General features: G+C 41.6%; 1 protein-coding gene across 4 annotated transcripts in view; it reads right to left on the bottom strand.

The window, feature by feature from the left end:
- GCN1 (GCN1 activator of EIF2AK4) overlaps positions 1-17,479 on the bottom strand; it is a 44,675-nt gene that overhangs the window by 12,068 nt on the left and 15,128 nt on the right. For all 4 annotated transcript variants that reach the window (XM_075041784.1, XM_075041785.1, XM_075041786.1 and 1 more), the window contains 26 exons: positions 17,236-17,360; positions 16,712-16,890; positions 16,442-16,535; positions 15,554-15,667; positions 15,159-15,357; positions 14,523-14,678; positions 11,411-11,592; positions 11,049-11,129; positions 10,435-10,578; positions 9,552-9,679; positions 9,180-9,369; positions 8,688-8,758; positions 7,721-7,886; positions 6,557-6,751; positions 6,124-6,370; positions 5,365-5,486; positions 4,940-5,054; positions 4,332-4,511; positions 3,768-3,988; positions 2,968-3,036; positions 2,688-2,826; positions 2,383-2,579; positions 1,876-2,018; positions 985-1,102; positions 619-834; positions 73-237 (listed from right to left, as the gene is read on the bottom strand). In XM_075041784.1, the coding sequence (XP_074897885.1) occupies positions 73-237; positions 619-834; positions 985-1,102; positions 1,876-2,018; positions 2,383-2,579; positions 2,688-2,826; positions 2,968-3,036; positions 3,768-3,988; positions 4,332-4,511; positions 4,940-5,054; positions 5,365-5,486; positions 6,124-6,370; positions 6,557-6,751; positions 7,721-7,886; positions 8,688-8,758; positions 9,180-9,369; positions 9,552-9,679; positions 10,435-10,578; positions 11,049-11,129; positions 11,411-11,592; positions 14,523-14,678; positions 15,159-15,357; positions 15,554-15,667; positions 16,442-16,535; positions 16,712-16,890; positions 17,236-17,360 (3,956 nt within the window). The remainder of the gene's footprint in view (positions 1-72; positions 238-618; positions 835-984; positions 1,103-1,875; positions 2,019-2,382; positions 2,580-2,687; positions 2,827-2,967; positions 3,037-3,767; positions 3,989-4,331; positions 4,512-4,939; positions 5,055-5,364; positions 5,487-6,123; positions 6,371-6,556; positions 6,752-7,720; positions 7,887-8,687; positions 8,759-9,179; positions 9,370-9,551; positions 9,680-10,434; positions 10,579-11,048; positions 11,130-11,410; positions 11,593-14,522; positions 14,679-15,158; positions 15,358-15,553; positions 15,668-16,441; positions 16,536-16,711; positions 16,891-17,235; positions 17,361-17,479) is intronic.

The following is a 17,479-nucleotide window of genomic DNA, read 5'->3' as shown; positions in this document are numbered from 1 at the left end:
TCAACTGCAATACCTGCATCATAACATAAATATCTAGGAAACTGGAGATTTCACCCTCCACATATAACTTACCGCATCCCTGCTGGTAGACTTCATTATCTCACTTAACCCAATGCAGACTCCTTGCCTCTCATCACTCTTGTCTGACCTCAGTCCATCTTCCAGAATAGGAATGATTTCAGGAAGGATCTTCTCTCCTAACTTTCGGACAAGGTCTCCTAATGTCCGTGCTGCAACCTGTCCCCAAAAATGTATCAATTAACTATTTTCCTGTTTTGTAAAACTTAAGAAGGTGAACTGTGAGCAAATGTTAACTTTTGACCACAAACTACTGTTCACAGTATAGACAGAGTAGTAGGAATGGAAACACTACTAGTATAAATAACCTTTTTTTTTTTTACCGTCATTTGTTTTGTACTGTACTGTACTGTTTGTACTGTACTGTTTTACTGTCATCACAGTCACCTTCAGCAAAGAGAGAACTCAGACATACTACTCAGAACAGTTAAATTAATGACAGCTTTGGAGTGATTTACAGAAAAGAACTATCCTGTGTTCTTCAGAAATTACTTTATACAGTCGCCTGCAGTAACAGGAAGGCATTGCACAATTTCTCACCGTTCGCTTATCTGCACAAGTACTGGCCAAGAATTTCAGCAGAAGCCCAAAGAGGGTTGGCAAAATTTCACGCAGTGTGCGAGGAGTGTTTGAGACTACAATCTTCCAGACATGTAAGGAGGCTTGACGCACGACCAGCTGGGTGTCAGAGCGGCCCATGTACAGCCCTGCCAGCACCCTGTTCCTCCTCTCCACACCAAGAGCATTAATAATAGCCTGAAAAGAAGTATCACAAAATTGTATTACTCACTCCTCAAACTTACAAAAAGAACAAAATACATGATTATTCAATATGTCTTCCCAGCAGGCTTTCCATGCTGATTAAAAAAAAAAAAAAATAGGCACAACAGACAAGAACAGCTTTACCTTGTTTGACTGGGCTGTTCCAAAGTTGTCATCCTCTGAGGCAGTTTCTGTGGTCATTTTGCCAGTGACTCCTGAGATATGGAATAGAAGATCTCCAAGGAGCTGAACTGAGCTAAACCTGGCAACAGGAGCAAGTCAAGTGTTACAAACAGGGTATGCAGGCAGTACCAGTCCAAATATGACAGTGTGTCAAATACAGATGTGAGCAAAATGCAAGGCAAAGAGCTAGGTCAGCACTGAAATGCTGCATGGGCTGATATGTGAGATCTGTCTGCCTACACAACTGAGAAGCATGCTAAAGAGAAAGGGAAGGAATGATTCCAAACTGGAAGGGGCTGAGAGAATTCCTGTATCAAAGCAACGAGTCAGGGAATAGCCTGGACTCTAAAAAGGAACACAACATTGCCAGTATTTGTCTTAACCCAAAAGACATTCACCTGGGATATGTGCACTCATCAGCACTCACCTGACACAAGCCTTTTAGTACAACTAATTTTTGAGCAATTGCTATTAGCTGTGAGTGCTCCACTGCACATTTCCATACACAGGAGAACAATAACTTACTCAGCATTTTGAAAAATGAAAAACAATATATGACAGCTAAATATTGCCACATCAGCTGCCTCGGAAGTGCGTTTCAGAGTCACTGCCACAATTAATAACCTAGTAGGAATGCTTTGCAGGTACCAGGAAACCTGATCCACTGCTAGCAGGGCTTTGCAGACTCAGTGCTATAAGGCATCATATTCAAATCAACGAGCAAAAAGACACACTTGTTTTTCCTTCCCAGGAGGTCTCTGCATTTCCTTGAAGAGCAACATATAGTCTAAATCACACCGGTTTTTCAACCATGGAAGAGCAATGTCTGTGGATAAGATGGTTATCCCTTACCTTATCCTCCACAAGTCATCAAACAGGCCATCCTCAAGCTGTGGCAGCAGAAGTGCAATGGCAGTCTCAGCATACATACTTATGATTCTCTGGCCAGCACGCAGGGCAGTGTCCCGCACAAACTCATTCTCATCTGCCAGTGCCTGAACAGAGGCAGAAAAATGTCTGTGAAAGCTGGTTTTTTCAGCACAATATACAAAGCTAACAGGAGGAAAACAAAATTATGTTTTCTCTCAAACACGAAAAGTAAACAAACTATAGAGTTGTGAATGCTCAAAGGTGATTTCAAGAAATTACTAGTGACTACAAACAAAAGACAGCAAGCAAATAACGTGGAAGAAGAAATAATTTATAATTTAAATTCTTTTATATTATTTTTTTCTGTAGTTCAGCAATGCTGGACAAGTCTCTGCATGTCCCACAATTACTGGAAATGATGCTTAAAATACTCTGGAGGCTTCTTTTTATTCTCTAATAAATAAAACTCTTCAGGCCTCTGCTACATACCTTAAGGATACAAGGAATGATGGGACCAACATACGGAGTGAACTTGTCTCCAAAGGTAATTGGCAGGTAGTTGAACATCATGATATAACCATCTCGTACATGTGGAGCAATATCCACTTTACTGGCAGTAGCTACAATCTCTGGCATAAGTTTCTCCAGCTTTTCTACCCCCAAACCAGCCATAACTTCAGCCAGACCTGGGAAAAAAGGCAGATAACATAGCTGATAAACACAAGAAAGAACAAGCTAATCTGATTTAATAGGAGAAAGTCTGAGCTCAGTATTCAGACATTAGCTGTCCTCACCTTGAGCAGCGCCAGATCGATCCACTGAGCTCTGCTCATATGTCAGTGTCTCCATCAGCCATGGCAACAAATCCTCAAAGCACGATTCTCCCATACCCTTCACCATGGCTCCCAGTGCCTTTGCAGACACTGTACGCACCTAACAGACAAGAGGAACAGAGATTTGCAAAATATCCAAAGTTACTGAAACAGATGTGTCTGATTACAGTTCTAGAGAAGATCAGGACAAAGTCTAACCTAATGCACTGAAAGACAAACTGTATTTGTACAAAAGACTTACTTCAGGTACAGGATCCAAGAGAGATGCCTTCAGTCCAGGAGTCACACTGGGTAGGTAAGGAGCCAGATCCTGAAACAAAGAGCCCAAAGAGTAAGAACTAGATTCAAAATGAGAAAGAAACCTAAGTCACCTTCATATAAAGGGCATTCAGGCCCTTATTATTAGCAATCATCCATAACATCCTGAGAGTTTAATCAGTTGCTTTCACAATCCTGCAAATAAGCCCACTGAATTATTCTCTAAGTCCAAGACACAATGCCAGTTCCATGCAGACCACTCAAAACCTTTTTGATGCTCACCTACAACCCAGGACTTTGTATCTAAAGAAAATCCAACACTCTTAACATTTACACAAGGTTTAAAGGTAGAGATTATCAGCACAAAAATTAAACACAGATCTTTAGCCTACAGTGAAGTTCTACAAATACTTTTCAAACAAACCCTGGATCCATTTGTAAGCAGCTGATCTGTGTTTCACTGGTACTGGTTTTGCTTGTTTGTTTGTTAAGGCATTTCTTATATGGTAAAAATTACAAGACCTTTTTGCAGGAGTAAATCTAGTAATAACTAGATGACCAAAGTACAAAGCTGACAGTGTTAAAGACAGTGACAATTTTCAGGTGCTTATGGACATTATCTGTTCATTTACATACATTTAATTAAAGAAGCTGTGTGGATTCTAATATTGTCTACCTTAACAGCAAAATCCCCAAACCAAATAAATTATCTCTAGTGCTTGCTCTGTTATCTCCAACACAGTAAACACACCATACAGTCAGAGAGCATTTTTAGCGCTGTACCTTCTGATCCGTCAGGGAGTACATGTTCCCTATGATCTGGGCAGCCATTTTCCTGGTGTCTGTGGAACGATCTTGAAAAGCTCTCTGAACAATTGGCATGATCAGTGCTAAGGATGGAGCATCAATGAAATGGACAAATTTGGTATCCAGTAGAGTCTGCAGGCACTTCTGGGTTTTCCTGGAGGGGTCAGTGAGAGCATCCAACAGAACTGGAGCGATTGCTGAACATTTTTAAAAAGAAGAGAAAATACTTTATTTGTACATAAAACAAAAATGCATGTCAGGGTAAGCTAGTGTTCTCTCATGGGATGTTTTAGATCCTTCTACAGCAACTAGCAGCATAGGAACAGAGGAAATCCTATTAACATTAGATGATAAAATGGATAGGAACATTCAAAAAGCCTTGAAGCAAAGAGCTGCTGTTAAGCTTTCATGTTATATTTTTTCTAGGAATAGTTTCATTTCTATAGAAGTTTGGATTTAAACCTAAATGTTGTGAACATAAACCTTGCTATTATAAACCACAGTCGTGTCAGGACATTAAGAGATGCAGACAGTTCTTACCCAGGATCTCTGGATTCCTGATGACAGACCCAATCTGCCTGAGAGCTTGCTGACCTGCATTCTGCACCTTCACATGAGAATCTGTGAGCACTTCAGTAAGTTTTGGCACAATATTGGGTAAGCAGGAAGAGAGTTGCTTGGGAGCACAGTACGCCATAGCCCCCAGCAGTTCCACTGATCCTGTACAAAAAAAAAAGAAAGAAAGAAAAAAAAGACAAAACACAAACCAATACACAGCATTATGAAGAGATATGAGGAGATGATCACATTTACTTCAAACTCCAATCTACCAGTCGGAGAACACAAGTGTTGGGGTTTTTTTTTTGTGTACCAGGCAAAAGAAGGGGGGAGAGGAAACTTCCAGCTTCTGGAGTATTTCTAGAGAGACAGGGGGTAAAAAAAGTGTCCCTTGAATCTGCTGGGGCAAAAAAGTTGCTCAAATGTGTCAGGGAACTCATTTGTATCTCTAAAGCTGTAAGTTCCACAGTCCCTTAAGAGACAATAAACTATCACAGCCATCTGCAGGGATGAAGGAATAAACAAGGGGAATGACAGCGAAGGGAACTGTGGGTTATTCTCAATCATGTCAGTCAGATATTGGTCCATACCAGCTTTAGTTCTCCAAGATTCCTCTTCTAGTGCTGCAAGAAGTGATGGCAAAACCAGCTTCACTCCATGAGTACTCAAGTTGCTCATCACAGCTTTGGCACAATCATCTGCAGCCTCCAAGGAGAAGAGAACATTTACAAGCTGTGTCACAACGCATGTTTTTTCCCTCCTCAGAGCCTCAATGGGAATAAAGCCTTCATGTAAAATGGTGTCTCAGTACAATGATGAAGCTGGCCAAGTAGCTCCCAATTAATGGCCAATGAAATAAGATGCTTTCAGTTATTAAGAAGATCAAATTGTTATTAGTATTGTCTCAAGGGATAGGTCACCTTCTCAATTTGCCTAGTTACAAAGAGCATTCATATCCATTTTATCTCAGTTTTCTCTTAACACCCTATGTTCTCAGAAATTTAAGGCATCTTACCTCTCGCACGTACTGGTTCCCATCTCCAAAACAAAGCAGCAAGTGAGGTAGCACATGAACCACATAGGGCTCAAAGAGCTTTCCAAGCATGCTGCAGAGCATCTCAAAGGCAAACAGAGCCCCTAAAGAAACAAAAAGGACGGTCAGAAGAAAACACAACTTCATTTAAAGGGGATGATAAGAGAAGATAAAATTTGCCAAATATCTGTAGAATTTCTCCAAAAGCACTTAAATCTCACAGCTGAAACTTTCTTGCCTTCTTGCACTTGTGGCTAGCGCTGCGGTGGGGATTTCCGGTGTCAGAAAGGACAAGAAGCCCAGTAGCATTAAAAACATAACAGCCCTCTGAGTCCTAGCTTAGGTAATCAGAAATAAGGACAGGAAATCTCCAGCAGCAAAAGGAACAACTAGGCTGCGAGAACCCTTCCGGATCAGCTGGGGCCGAATATGTACCATCTCACGGCAAGCAGGAGCCTCCCTAGCAACACCTGCCTTTGAAAACAGGAGGGAGGAGAGCATGCATATTGTCTAGGACCAGAAACCCTTCTTCCACCACAATGCAAATAGAGCAATTTTAGGACACTACACACAATCAATGGCCTCATGACAGACACCTCCCGTTTCTTTCTCTGCAAATCTTAGTAAAATAAATGTAGATAAACCAAGCACAGGGGTTCAGGTATCATTTGATCTGACTGCAATGGTAGTAGGTACAAGAGAAATACTAGGTATTTGGAGGTAAAAGCTTTTGTCCCTTACCCTCACGCCGACGAAAGTTCTTCTTGTCCTGGATAGCATCGGTCAGCGTGGTCATCATCTCCTGCTGCTTGAGAGAGAGGATGCCAAGGCCTTTCACCAGGCCTGCCAGCCCATAAGCTGCACCTTTGCGCTCAGCATACTTATCAGACTCTAAAAGCAGCTGCATTAGCTTCTGTATCATTCCTCCTGCATCATCCTTAATTGCAGGCACCAGAGGTGGTAAACAGCTTGCCACTGACTCTTGAACCTGTAAAACAATCCACCAGCTATCAGATCACAAAATATTCATCACCAACATAACTTCCCCCTAGACTGCACCCACAATGACAGCTTTCTGTCACCAGAGCCATTTTTCATCTGACATCCCCAAAAGTATCATAGTGTTAACCTGCCTCTGCATGAAACCTGAGAACTCCTCCAAGAAGGCACCTACCTGCTGAGATGGCGTGGACAAGGCTGCTATCAGTTTGCCAACAATTGGTTTCACTTTAGGGTCACTCTTGTCCAGATGCTTTGCCAGTGAACCCATCAGAATGACCACGCTTTGCCTGACAGCATCATAACTGGCATCATTAGGAGCATTTTTCAGGAATTCTTCAAACACTGGCAAGAGAGAGTTAACATTGTCCTGAAAAACAAAACCACAGAACTTGCCACTAGAGTCCACTCAGAATGAGATTTGCTATGCTCAGTGGACTTGTTTGCTCTTCTCTGAGCCAACAAACTGAACAATCACACTGTATTTACAGTTCATTTAATGTGTCACATCACATAAAACCTTGTGCCAACCCGACAGGCAACAAATATTTCCTGCTAGAGAGGAGCTCTTAAAAATTAGATCCCCCCAAACCTGCCAGCATGATGTTCTGCCAGAAGTGATGCATGCTACTAGGCAAGACTGCTAGCTTAAACAGCAGTCCCTGCTCTTTTGCTTGCTCTGTTTGCAAAGGGAGAACAGAAAGCTAAAACAAACTTCACCCTGCTTTTCTAAGAAACAGAAGGAAAGAATGAATAATATGAAAATACTCCAATTGTCTTGGGCTTAACAGGAATGCAGAGGGCTGTCCAGAAGAGGTGACTTGCACATATGAGGAAATCAGAAGCTGAGCAATTTACATCTTGCACACCTCCCCCATCTAACACTGCTGGAGAAGGGCTAGCAGTGAGAAGGGTGGTCCTCAATTCTCTGAATTACTTCAATTGTTTTCAGTTTAATTAAGCCAACGATCAACAAGCTTTCATGTTTTGCTTTGCATGAGGCCTGAAAGGGAAAACTCACCTTCCCACAATTAAAAGATCTGTGGTCTGATTTTACTTCTATTACTCTAGTTTTACACCATTTTAACTCCAGTTAATTCAGCACTATTTCTTTTTTATTGCAATGACAGGGAAAAACTACACTCTTAGTCAACACTAGTCACCAACAGAACAACTCCAAACACACAAAGGTTCCTACTACATGAAAGTTTTTTAACTGTTACAAGTAACAGCAACCTCTAAGAAAAAAAAAAATTACAAAAAATCTATGGGCTCCAACACAGTACCTACATTTTTATCCCACTTTTTTCCACTGCTAGAGAGAAGCGTTCAGACTTACTTTGCCATGAGTGTTGAGCGTTGAAAGAGCTGCATCTAACATGCACTTCCTGACTTCAGGACTGCGATCATTCAGGGCATCCGGTACAAAAAACTGAAAGAGGGGCTTCACCTGAGAACTGTCCAGATGCTGTGAGAGCTTGTTGAGGGCCAAAGCTATGCCACACCTGTAAAGATGGTGAACTTGTGAGCTTACTGACTTTTGGCAGAATTTGCTTGAGGTCACAATCACATTTGCTATCAGTAGTACATTACAGACATTGAGAGAGAGATCCACTATGAAACCGAAGAGCTTCAGAGTGTCCAACCTACGTGCATTTCATTACAAAACCCCATGCCACAGGTTCCCAAAAGGACAACAATCTTTCAGCCATGTAATGCCTTTTATCCTGGTTAAGCATTAGGGATACTTGGGCCAACAGACATCAGGATCACTTTATCTACTGCTGAAATACAGCAGCTTTACAACAAGGTACATCAGCACTAAAGAACAGATTAACTTAAGACAGGTAGTGAACAAGATGATCTCCAATTAAACCTGTATAGGGCATACAAGTAGACAAAAAGTAATTATCCAAACTGGATTTTGTCCAGTTCATTAAAGCTCGCCACTGCTGCTCTTGAAACAATCAATTGCTCATACAGAGGTGGGAATACAGTAAGACAAGACAAAAATCAGACAGTCTGAGAAGGAAAGACACTGCTCTTATCAGAAGGACATAGGGAAGATAGCACCCAATATTTTGATGAAACTGAGAGCATTTCAGTTTGGCCTGCCCAGCCTGCTTGAGGGGCACAAATATTCTCTACCAGAAGGAAGCATGAAACCAGCAAGTGAGTACAACTGCATATATTTTGTTCCTCTAATATTCCCTTATTTCTCCACTGCCTGAACTTCTGAATAACAATCTGGAATATCTAATTTGGATGCACAGGAAGTGATGAGATCAATCTGAAGATGACTGTACCTTGCTTCCCACTGGTCAGGTGGTGATTCAGATATCACTCGTCCCAAAGCATCCAAAACTGGAGGTGGCCTCTGCAAGGAGAAAAAAAATTCATCAGAATGCCTTTTCCAAGGACACACGTGCAGAGAATACTGTCAGCCATACCTGCAATGCCATTTCTAAAATACTACACAGAGGTATGATACCACTAGCAGAAGAGCATGGTAAAAAACAAGCACAGAGCTAGCTGGAGCCCCAAAAGACTCAGATTCCAGCCCTTGCTCTGCCACAGTCTTCCTGTATCACCTAAGGCACATCTTCCACCCGCACAACAGTGCCATTACTGTCTGGTAACTTCAGGACCAAGACATTAAAGTCTGTGATAAGCAAACACACAGCAACAGTAGGCTTCATGTACACCCTCAAGACAGACAAAATGAAAAGTGATTAATAAAAGATATAAAATATAGCACCAGCTTGTGCCTGTCAACCCCTTAGGACAAGAGTACTTACGTAGAGCTTCTCCTGGTAAATCTCTGTAAGTTTATTCATGACCTCTGCTGCTTGGTTTCGATACTGAGCTACAGCTCTGGAAAGAGCTTCAGCACCTGCTTGTCGCACTGCCTCTTCATGGTAGATAACATCTTTGATCAGCAAAGAACAGAGGTCAGGCTGCAGCTCCAGACCCATGGACTCCCACAACCTGCAGCGCACACAAAGAGGTGACAGATCATGCTTCAGCAAGAGAAGCCACTGCTACATGCAAATATCAGGGTGACCTAAAGCTGCCCTCTGCCTGAGGGAGGCAAAGCCCCTGCCAGTGGAGCTCCACGAGGTGAGAAGAGAGGTCCCCTTACAATCCAATCAGCCAGGAAGAACTCCTACCTCTCCGCCAACTTCTGAATCTCATCCTCCACATCAAACTTTACTACCCAAAGGCGACGCAACAGATTCAGTCCATTCTTTTCATCACTGTCTGGGGTTGGTAGAACCATTTGTAGCTCCATCAGTCCCTGAATTAGTTTATAGGAGAATCAGTGCAAGGATCTGATTTTAGAAACAGATACTTTAAAACACTTAAAACCATTGCCAAGTCAAACTCTCAGTGGTTGGAAGTGTCAAAATTCATGCTTCCTTGTGCAGCACACTGCCCATGCAGATCAAGGTCTTTCTGACGCTAATAGGTGAGATGGTGAAACTCAAGGATAGTGCTCCATAGGCAGGTTGCAGAGAGGCAACTAGGCACGAGGTTGTGCTCTGGTGACTACAGTCTTTTCTGCTTCTAAGTACGGAGAAGCCAGCTCAGGTGAGCTAAGCTGAAATTTGTTTCACGGCAAAGAAAACCAAGCACCCTTGGTCTTTCTTTCTTTCTTTCTGTCTTTATTTCTTTCTTTTTCATGTTCTCAGAAGTGACTAAGCCTCAAGCTTTCCAAAAACACTGGGCCCAATACAGACATAGGAATTTTTTGACAGCTTCTCTCTCTAAGACTAAGCTCTATGCGATTATAAGGTGTTAAGTTTGTCATAATTACACCTGTTTTAACAAAAAAAAGGTGTGGATAGACCCAGAGTACTCCTTTTTGCAAGATAAATCTAGCACAAAGAGCATTACTTAGAGCATTATTGTTCAGTAGCTACTGCCTCCTCCTGCAGACACACTGCCCAAAGACTGACATCACAGCTGAAGCCTCTTTTCATCAGTGTTAGAGAAGATTCACCTCCCCAAATACTAAGGAATTCAGTGTGACCCTGAATGATTCCCACCTACCCTGAGAGCTGCATCTCGAACATTCATGCATGGAGATTGCAGGGCCTGAAGTAACACATCGATCTCCTCCTGTTCTGCATAGGCACAGCCGTCCTCCCCGCTGCTGCTTGTGCACAGGGTGGTCAGCGCATTGGAAGCCAAAACCTAAAATGCCGTGAGGAAGTATTAGAGATTCCACCACTGACTTCTCTCAAAGCAAGCGCAGGGTGGGGGTTGAGTGCTATCACAAGCGAAGAAATTCTCAGACAACAGTGACAAGAACTGACAAGTTCAGTCTAACTGTTTGCCTTTTTGTTATTATTGACCTTTCTGCCATCTCACCCCTCAGAACACACTCGGGGGAGCAACTGCTAAACTTCTGACAGAGCAGGGCCTTAGAGAAGGAATAAAATGTCACCTGTGGAAGACTGAAGAGTATTATCTGGTGCAATAAAACCCACAAGGAAAAAAGATGCAGACATATTATTCCAAGAATACCATGAACACAGGAGAAAACTGGTAATGTATCAACCACCAGCCTCAGAGATTTAAAGCAGGTGGGTGTATTTCCCTCATTTAGATGCTGATGAAACTTAGGCAGAATCCTGACTGTGGTTATGAAGCTGAGGACTCACCTGTAACCGTGGTGAACCTGTTCCTATCACCCGGGTCAGCAGAACCAGCATGTCCCTTCGGGGCAGCAGCTCTGGGCCATTCTGAAAGATTGGGGGGAGAAAAGGTGGAGGGAAGAGAAAAAGCCTTATGTCCTGTGACTCCAAAGTACCTTGTGTGTGTATGACACTCCTTATAAAAATCACAATCAAAACCTAGGGCTGGACAGGTAACCAAAACCTGTGACAGAAAACAATCTTACATTGTTAACTCCAAACTGTACAATTAACCTGCTTTGTCCAGTTTACACGTTAGCTGTTTTATCCCATACCTCATCTGAACAACTGTTGAAGGACGTCATCTGATCCCCATAGCACTCACTTACCTCATCCACCAGCAAAGCCTGGCCATTTGCTGATGATCTCAGCTGAGCATGGACCGTAAGGATCTGCAGAATCTTGACCAGGAACTCCTCCTTGTCTTCACTGTCATGGGATGTCTCAGTCATAACCGTCTTCAGGAGAGGAAAGACTAAGGAAAATGCTGGAGCTGATAATGGGGCAGCACCTGCGAAAAGGAAGAACAACCCTGTGAGCATAGCTGATCTTCTCATGTCTTTGTTTTGTAATATTGACTGGTATAAAATGCACACCTTGGTAGCTCATTGTGGATATGGCCAGCTTCAGCCTTATGTACAAACATGCTAAGTGACCTAAGTACTTCTATGCCCCTAGAAACACCCAGTCTAAAAGACACTGTGTCATGTATATCTGGACTTAACCCACACAGACAACGCTTAGCCTGTTCAAAGCAGCGCACACAGCTGGCCCGCTGTTTAGCCTCTACCACTTTTGCCACTTAACAGCAGAAACAGTATGGTTCCAACAGTGACATTTGGCATTTCAGTGTTAGGTTAACAGTTGTACTTGATGATCTTAAGTTTTTTTCCAACCTAAATGATTCTATGATTCTACCTAATGTTGCTGTTGCTTGCAACACCAATGAGCTGGCTTTAATTAAAGTCACATTAGGATTCCAAATTACTTCAAGTGCTTCAACAACGTCAAAATACACACTGCAAATGAAATTGAAACAATTCAATGGATTAAGGTAGACAGGCAAAACTGAGGTTTTGTCTATCCTGGAAATACTTGCGGGGAGCAGGGGACAGGACACAAAATCAAATCCATCACACAACCAAAGTTGAAATAAAATCTATTCTTTAAAGTGCATTAAGTTTGTGTGTACACTGAGAATTAAAATTAATTAAACTACAAAAAAATTGTGATCATTTTACTTCTGAGCAGGAGGATCCACACAGGGATCTGATACAATTTAACTGATTCACTTTTAAAGTTAATTTGTCCCAAAGTAGGGGCCCATTTGCCAGCTACATTTCCCTTAAACGCTTCCTACCAACCTAGCTAACCTGTCATTCCAGTCTTCAGCTGGATTCTTGAGAATGAGGTTCCTCTAATTCTGGTGCAAGTTTCAACTCCCCCTGCCCCTTAAAAAAAATTAAAGCTTTTGGATTCCCATTGTTAAAAATTTTGTTCCTTCCTTCTCACAGGGGCTTGGCTATGGGACATAACAAATGCTCCTTCCAGTCCTCCAGTCAGTCCAGTTAAAATTCAAGTATTAGATGTCTAGGGAAAACATTTACTTTCTACATCCTATATGTGCTGTCAGTGAATGCCAGATTTTAAATTTCTAAGATGCAGATAAAGAGCACTGCAGATACAATACTGCAGTATTAGTCAGCTTATGTAGGGCACAGACACTGCAAAAGTAGTTCAAGGGAGAAATCTTAAATACCAAACACTGTGAGCTCTTAACTATTTAACATGAATAGCTTAGGTAAAACGCCCTCCATTTCTGATGTGGGATTTTTCTCTCTGTTTGCTCAGTATCTGTTTGCTTTTACACTTTTTTCCTCTTTTTTTTTTTAATTATTGGCCAGATATTTTTAGGCTTAAGCAACTGTTCTCTCTATACGCAGCAGGAGGAACAAAGCTTTATCCGAGAATATAAATGTTCTATTAACACAGTAGCTGGTATTGACCAATACGAAAAAGGTTATAAGATATATCTTGGTATTTCAGCAATGAATGATAAATTTTATCATCCACATTATAGAGAGGTATGGTCTCTCTTAGGTCTCATGGTAACCTAAGAAACTAACCTCTACTAAATATATTGCAAGACTACACTCCAAATAACTTTGAAAGTGAGCAAAAATCATTTGGGAATATAACATGGCTTGTCCAACAAAGTGCTATGGAACCTACTTCCTTTCTCTTGCAGCAGTGAAAAAAATAATCAGACACTCATTTAATTAAGCACTGTAGGAAATCTTGAAGGATTGGAAATACTTCCACTACTTTCTGGAAATAAGCCTGCAAATGGATTCAAATGTTAATGAACTTGCTTTTACTATGGCAATAAATTGCATAGCGGAGACACTGACTTATCACTGAGATGTTCAGCAAGTGGTGCTCAACATGGTGAATTGCTACTACTCAGCTGTGAAGATTACGTGCGCCACAGTCACACAATTGTGGATCTGACTGGCAACAGAACAGTAAGAGGAGAACTGAACTACTGGGGTAAGGGACCAAACAGAATCCTACATTTCCTTTAAAAAATTATAAACCCTCTACACAGTAGCTTTTGATTGAGCTACATGATGAACAACTCCAAAGCCTGGATGAACCACCTCCATCGCTACAGTATACCAGATGCTTTAAGAAAGCCTAAGCCATCCCTGCCTCAAAAGAAGCAAACCTATCCTCCCTCTTCTGTACCATTATCTTCAATGTAGTGGTACAAGTATTTGCTCACCCCATCATGAAGCAGATTCTGGAAGTAATCTAGATTAAAACTAACCCAGTGAAAAAAACAAAATAAAAAAGAAAAAAAAAATTCAAGGAAAAAAGGTTCATTTTGGCCCAGATCATATTCTCGCACTATAAAAACACTGGCGCTTGCTTTCATGTTACAGAGGGGGAAAGAACTGCTTCTTCTACAACTGTGCCAGAATAAAATATTCATGAACTGCAGCACTACATAGCAAACAAGCAGAGGCCACAGGCACTTCACTGCTGAGATCACAGATAACAAGCAATTATTTTGTCTTTCTACTTAAGTCTCACTGAATCACTTATGCTAAGTGGTGTTGAAAGGCAGGAACGGTCCTTGGCAGAGATGAGCCTCAGTTTCACTACTATTATTTCTGTCTGAACGCTTTTAGGAAAAAATACTGTTATTTCATTTCTACACTTACTGTACTTGTAACATCATTTCTACTACTACCATCACAAAAAAACCTTAAGGTTTTTCATATCTATGAAGACTTCACTTATTTAAAAAAAAAACACAAAAAAATACCCAAGTGAAGTCTCACCTATAAAACGTTATACAAACCATCAAAACTAAAACAGCTCACAGAGTTATTGAGGGGCACGGGGAAGGTCAGCGGTATCTACAATACTTTTTACCTGGCTCTCCCTTGCCTGTTCGGCTAGGAATGGTATGGGCATGCAGCAGGCTAACAACTCTGTTCAGAGCAGTAGGCAGCTCTTCTTGACACCAGGATTCATCCAACTCACATTCTGGTTTCATCAGACGCAAGGTCACATGGCTCACTAAAGTACCTAGTATGAAAGAATAAAGACTCCATGAGAGGACTAAAACCAAACATTTCTCAAGAGAAAAATTCCCCAGGAACAGAGACCCAAGAATTATAACAAAGCTGTGGGCAACAAAACAGGCACAAAGAAGGAAGCACAGCCCCGAGGCTTATACAGGACAGCCTTCTTTACAACAGTTACATGTGCGATTTACACTCACATCCTCCAAACTCTGCACAGGGGAGACAGACCCATCGCGACCAACTGCTACTGAGAGGTAGTCACAATGACTAGAGAACTCCTTGTCTTTGGACCCAGTCCTATCCAGCAGTAGGATCTCTGGGACATCGCAGTCATCTCCCTAAGCACTGTTTCAGGGTGTTTTTTCCTCTTGGCTTTCTGTGGTACGTGGTCATGATCCACAGCTTGTAAAAGCAAGAATTTTCACCTCCCTGCCATAAAAATGATGCACCCTGCCCTTAAATAGCAACTGCAAATACCAACCAAAGGTTTTCAGTCGAGCCGGCATGACACATGAAGCTAAGGAAAGAAAAGGTTCCTTAATCCTTGGAGCAGCCAAAGGTGATCGAAAAAGTGGCAAGAAGGAACTGATGAGACCAGGGATGTACTGAGTTAGACCAGGAGGCTTTCTCTTTATAACAGTGTCCAGCAGTCCTAAAGCTGTTTCTAGCTCATTATCAAGCTGTAAGAGAAACAATTCAAAAGATTACCATAAAAAAATTCCATCAGGAAAAAATCAAGTTGTAAGATCAAATTTCTAATGAAAGAAACAAATACATTATTACCAAATATTCTCTATGCTACTCCATTTTCCTTTTATCAAAATGACTTGGGTCATGGTAGCTGCAGAGTTGGCAAAAAAGACCATCAAAACTTACCTCCTTCAGCCGTTTTCTTATCTGAGACTCCCTTTCCAGCTGTGCATGCATCAGCTCCTTCTGCTTGCTAGTCAGTTGCACCTCATCCTTTATTCCTTTCTTCTTCTTTATTTCCTGCAGTAGAGTGCCATGGACTTTATTAAACCAGGAGCTACTAACACCATCCCCTCAATTAGGTAGAGAAGAGAGTTGGACACATTGGGTTTTTTTGCAATTTACTTTTAAAACAGTATCAAAATATTCTTCCAAGCATATCACTCTTAAGTGAAGACACAAAATGGAAATCAGCAGGTTAACAACACTGTAGTGTCCCACTAGCAGCATAACATCAGTTTCTCCCACATTTAAATTGGTCACAAATTATATGATATCATCAAAAAGAGTTGTCCGGCCCTTTCTACAGCGGATGGGCATGCCATCCTCCCCAGAGCAAACAGAAGTCAACCTTTAGTAAAAGAATGCTCCAGTCAACCTGGTACATTCCCTTCCTTTCACCAGATTTTTGCCCCCCACCTACACCCATTGCTCTGGCCAGACTGAACAGAACTGCTGGCTGTCAACAAGATGGAAGCATCTGTTTAACAACCCCTACTGAAAAAGTTACACAAGATATGCTGAATAAGAAGAGATGAAGAGAAAAAACAGGTACTACCAACTAGTAAGCGTACTCACAAACAAGTAGAATACTACATAAATTGATACAAATACAGATGTAAGAGAAAAGAAACCGATACATACAAATATAAGAGAAGACAACACTTAGGTATTCAAAGTTCAGAGAATCTTTCCCAACAGTGTACACACATATGCCAGAAGCCATGTAACAGAACAGATGAGACAGTAGTGAAGGTACTGACCAGCCTGGCTTTCCTGTTCCCATCAACTCACCTCCTTCAGTTCCAGCTCAATGATTTGTTCCTTGAAGGAATAAGCTTTGTTCTCCCTCTTCATGTTAGCCTTTTTCATACTATCCTGTTGAGCACTGAGAAGGAAAAGTAGAGAAAAGAATCAGCACTGCTCTGGACTAAGATCCAGGCACACAAATCTGGGAACGCCCGTCCAGAAAGAGCATCTGACAAACCACCCTCACCCTTCTGGCAAGATGCCAGAAGCAATCAATCCCCAAGTGTACAGAGAAAAGAAATTATGAAGTCTTACCTCTGTATTATAGATTTGTCATACAGTTCTCCCTCTGGTGTCTTCATGATGGCAAATTCCTCTCGAGTAACCTGGCACAGAGCTGGATTCTCCATTGATGCTGAGATAGTGCTGATGAGCTGTGGGAGCACTCTACCAGGTGAGAGCAGAGAGAGAGATCCCACTGCGTTCATAGATGACTATCAAGAAAAAAAAGGAAAAAAACATTATTATCAGTATTCCTTGAAATTGTCTCAAAAAAGTATGCCCTGTTGAGGCAGCCCACATTATGTTCCAACTCCTAATTTCTTGTTCAGTGGGTACTTGAATCTTATCTAAAATTCTACTCGGTTGCTGGTACACATTCTTTCCCCCTTAAATCCTAGTGCCTTTTCACCAGACACATTCTCTTTGAACCTGCCTTTTCCTCACCTTTTAGACAGATCTCACTCCTTACAGACCAGTTAGTACTTAACTCCTCCAGAAAACTCTCCTGTTGCAAAGTATCTCCCAAAACTAACAAAAGGAAAGCAGAAGTTTATCACCTGGTTCTCCGGAGTGTAGGCAGTGATCCTGGGTAATATGTCATTCAGGTGTTTGGTAATGAAGTCTTTGGGATCTATCTTCATCTTGATGAGGAGGGTTGGCCAAAGACCTGGCTGCACTGCCACTAGCAAGAAGAATAAATGATCACAATAAATATGAAGCAGACTGCTAATACAATGAAACAAAAAAGTAAAATAAAAATCCCATACATTGGCCACGAGAATGGTCTTATCCCTTCACTTA

Source organism: Buteo buteo, chromosome 11 (assembly GCF_964188355.1).
Source record: "Buteo buteo chromosome 11, bButBut1.hap1.1, whole genome shotgun sequence".
NCBI classification, from domain to species: Eukaryota; Metazoa; Chordata; class Aves; order Accipitriformes; family Accipitridae; genus Buteo; species Buteo buteo.
This window is presented reverse-complemented; position numbering and strand designations above follow the sequence as displayed.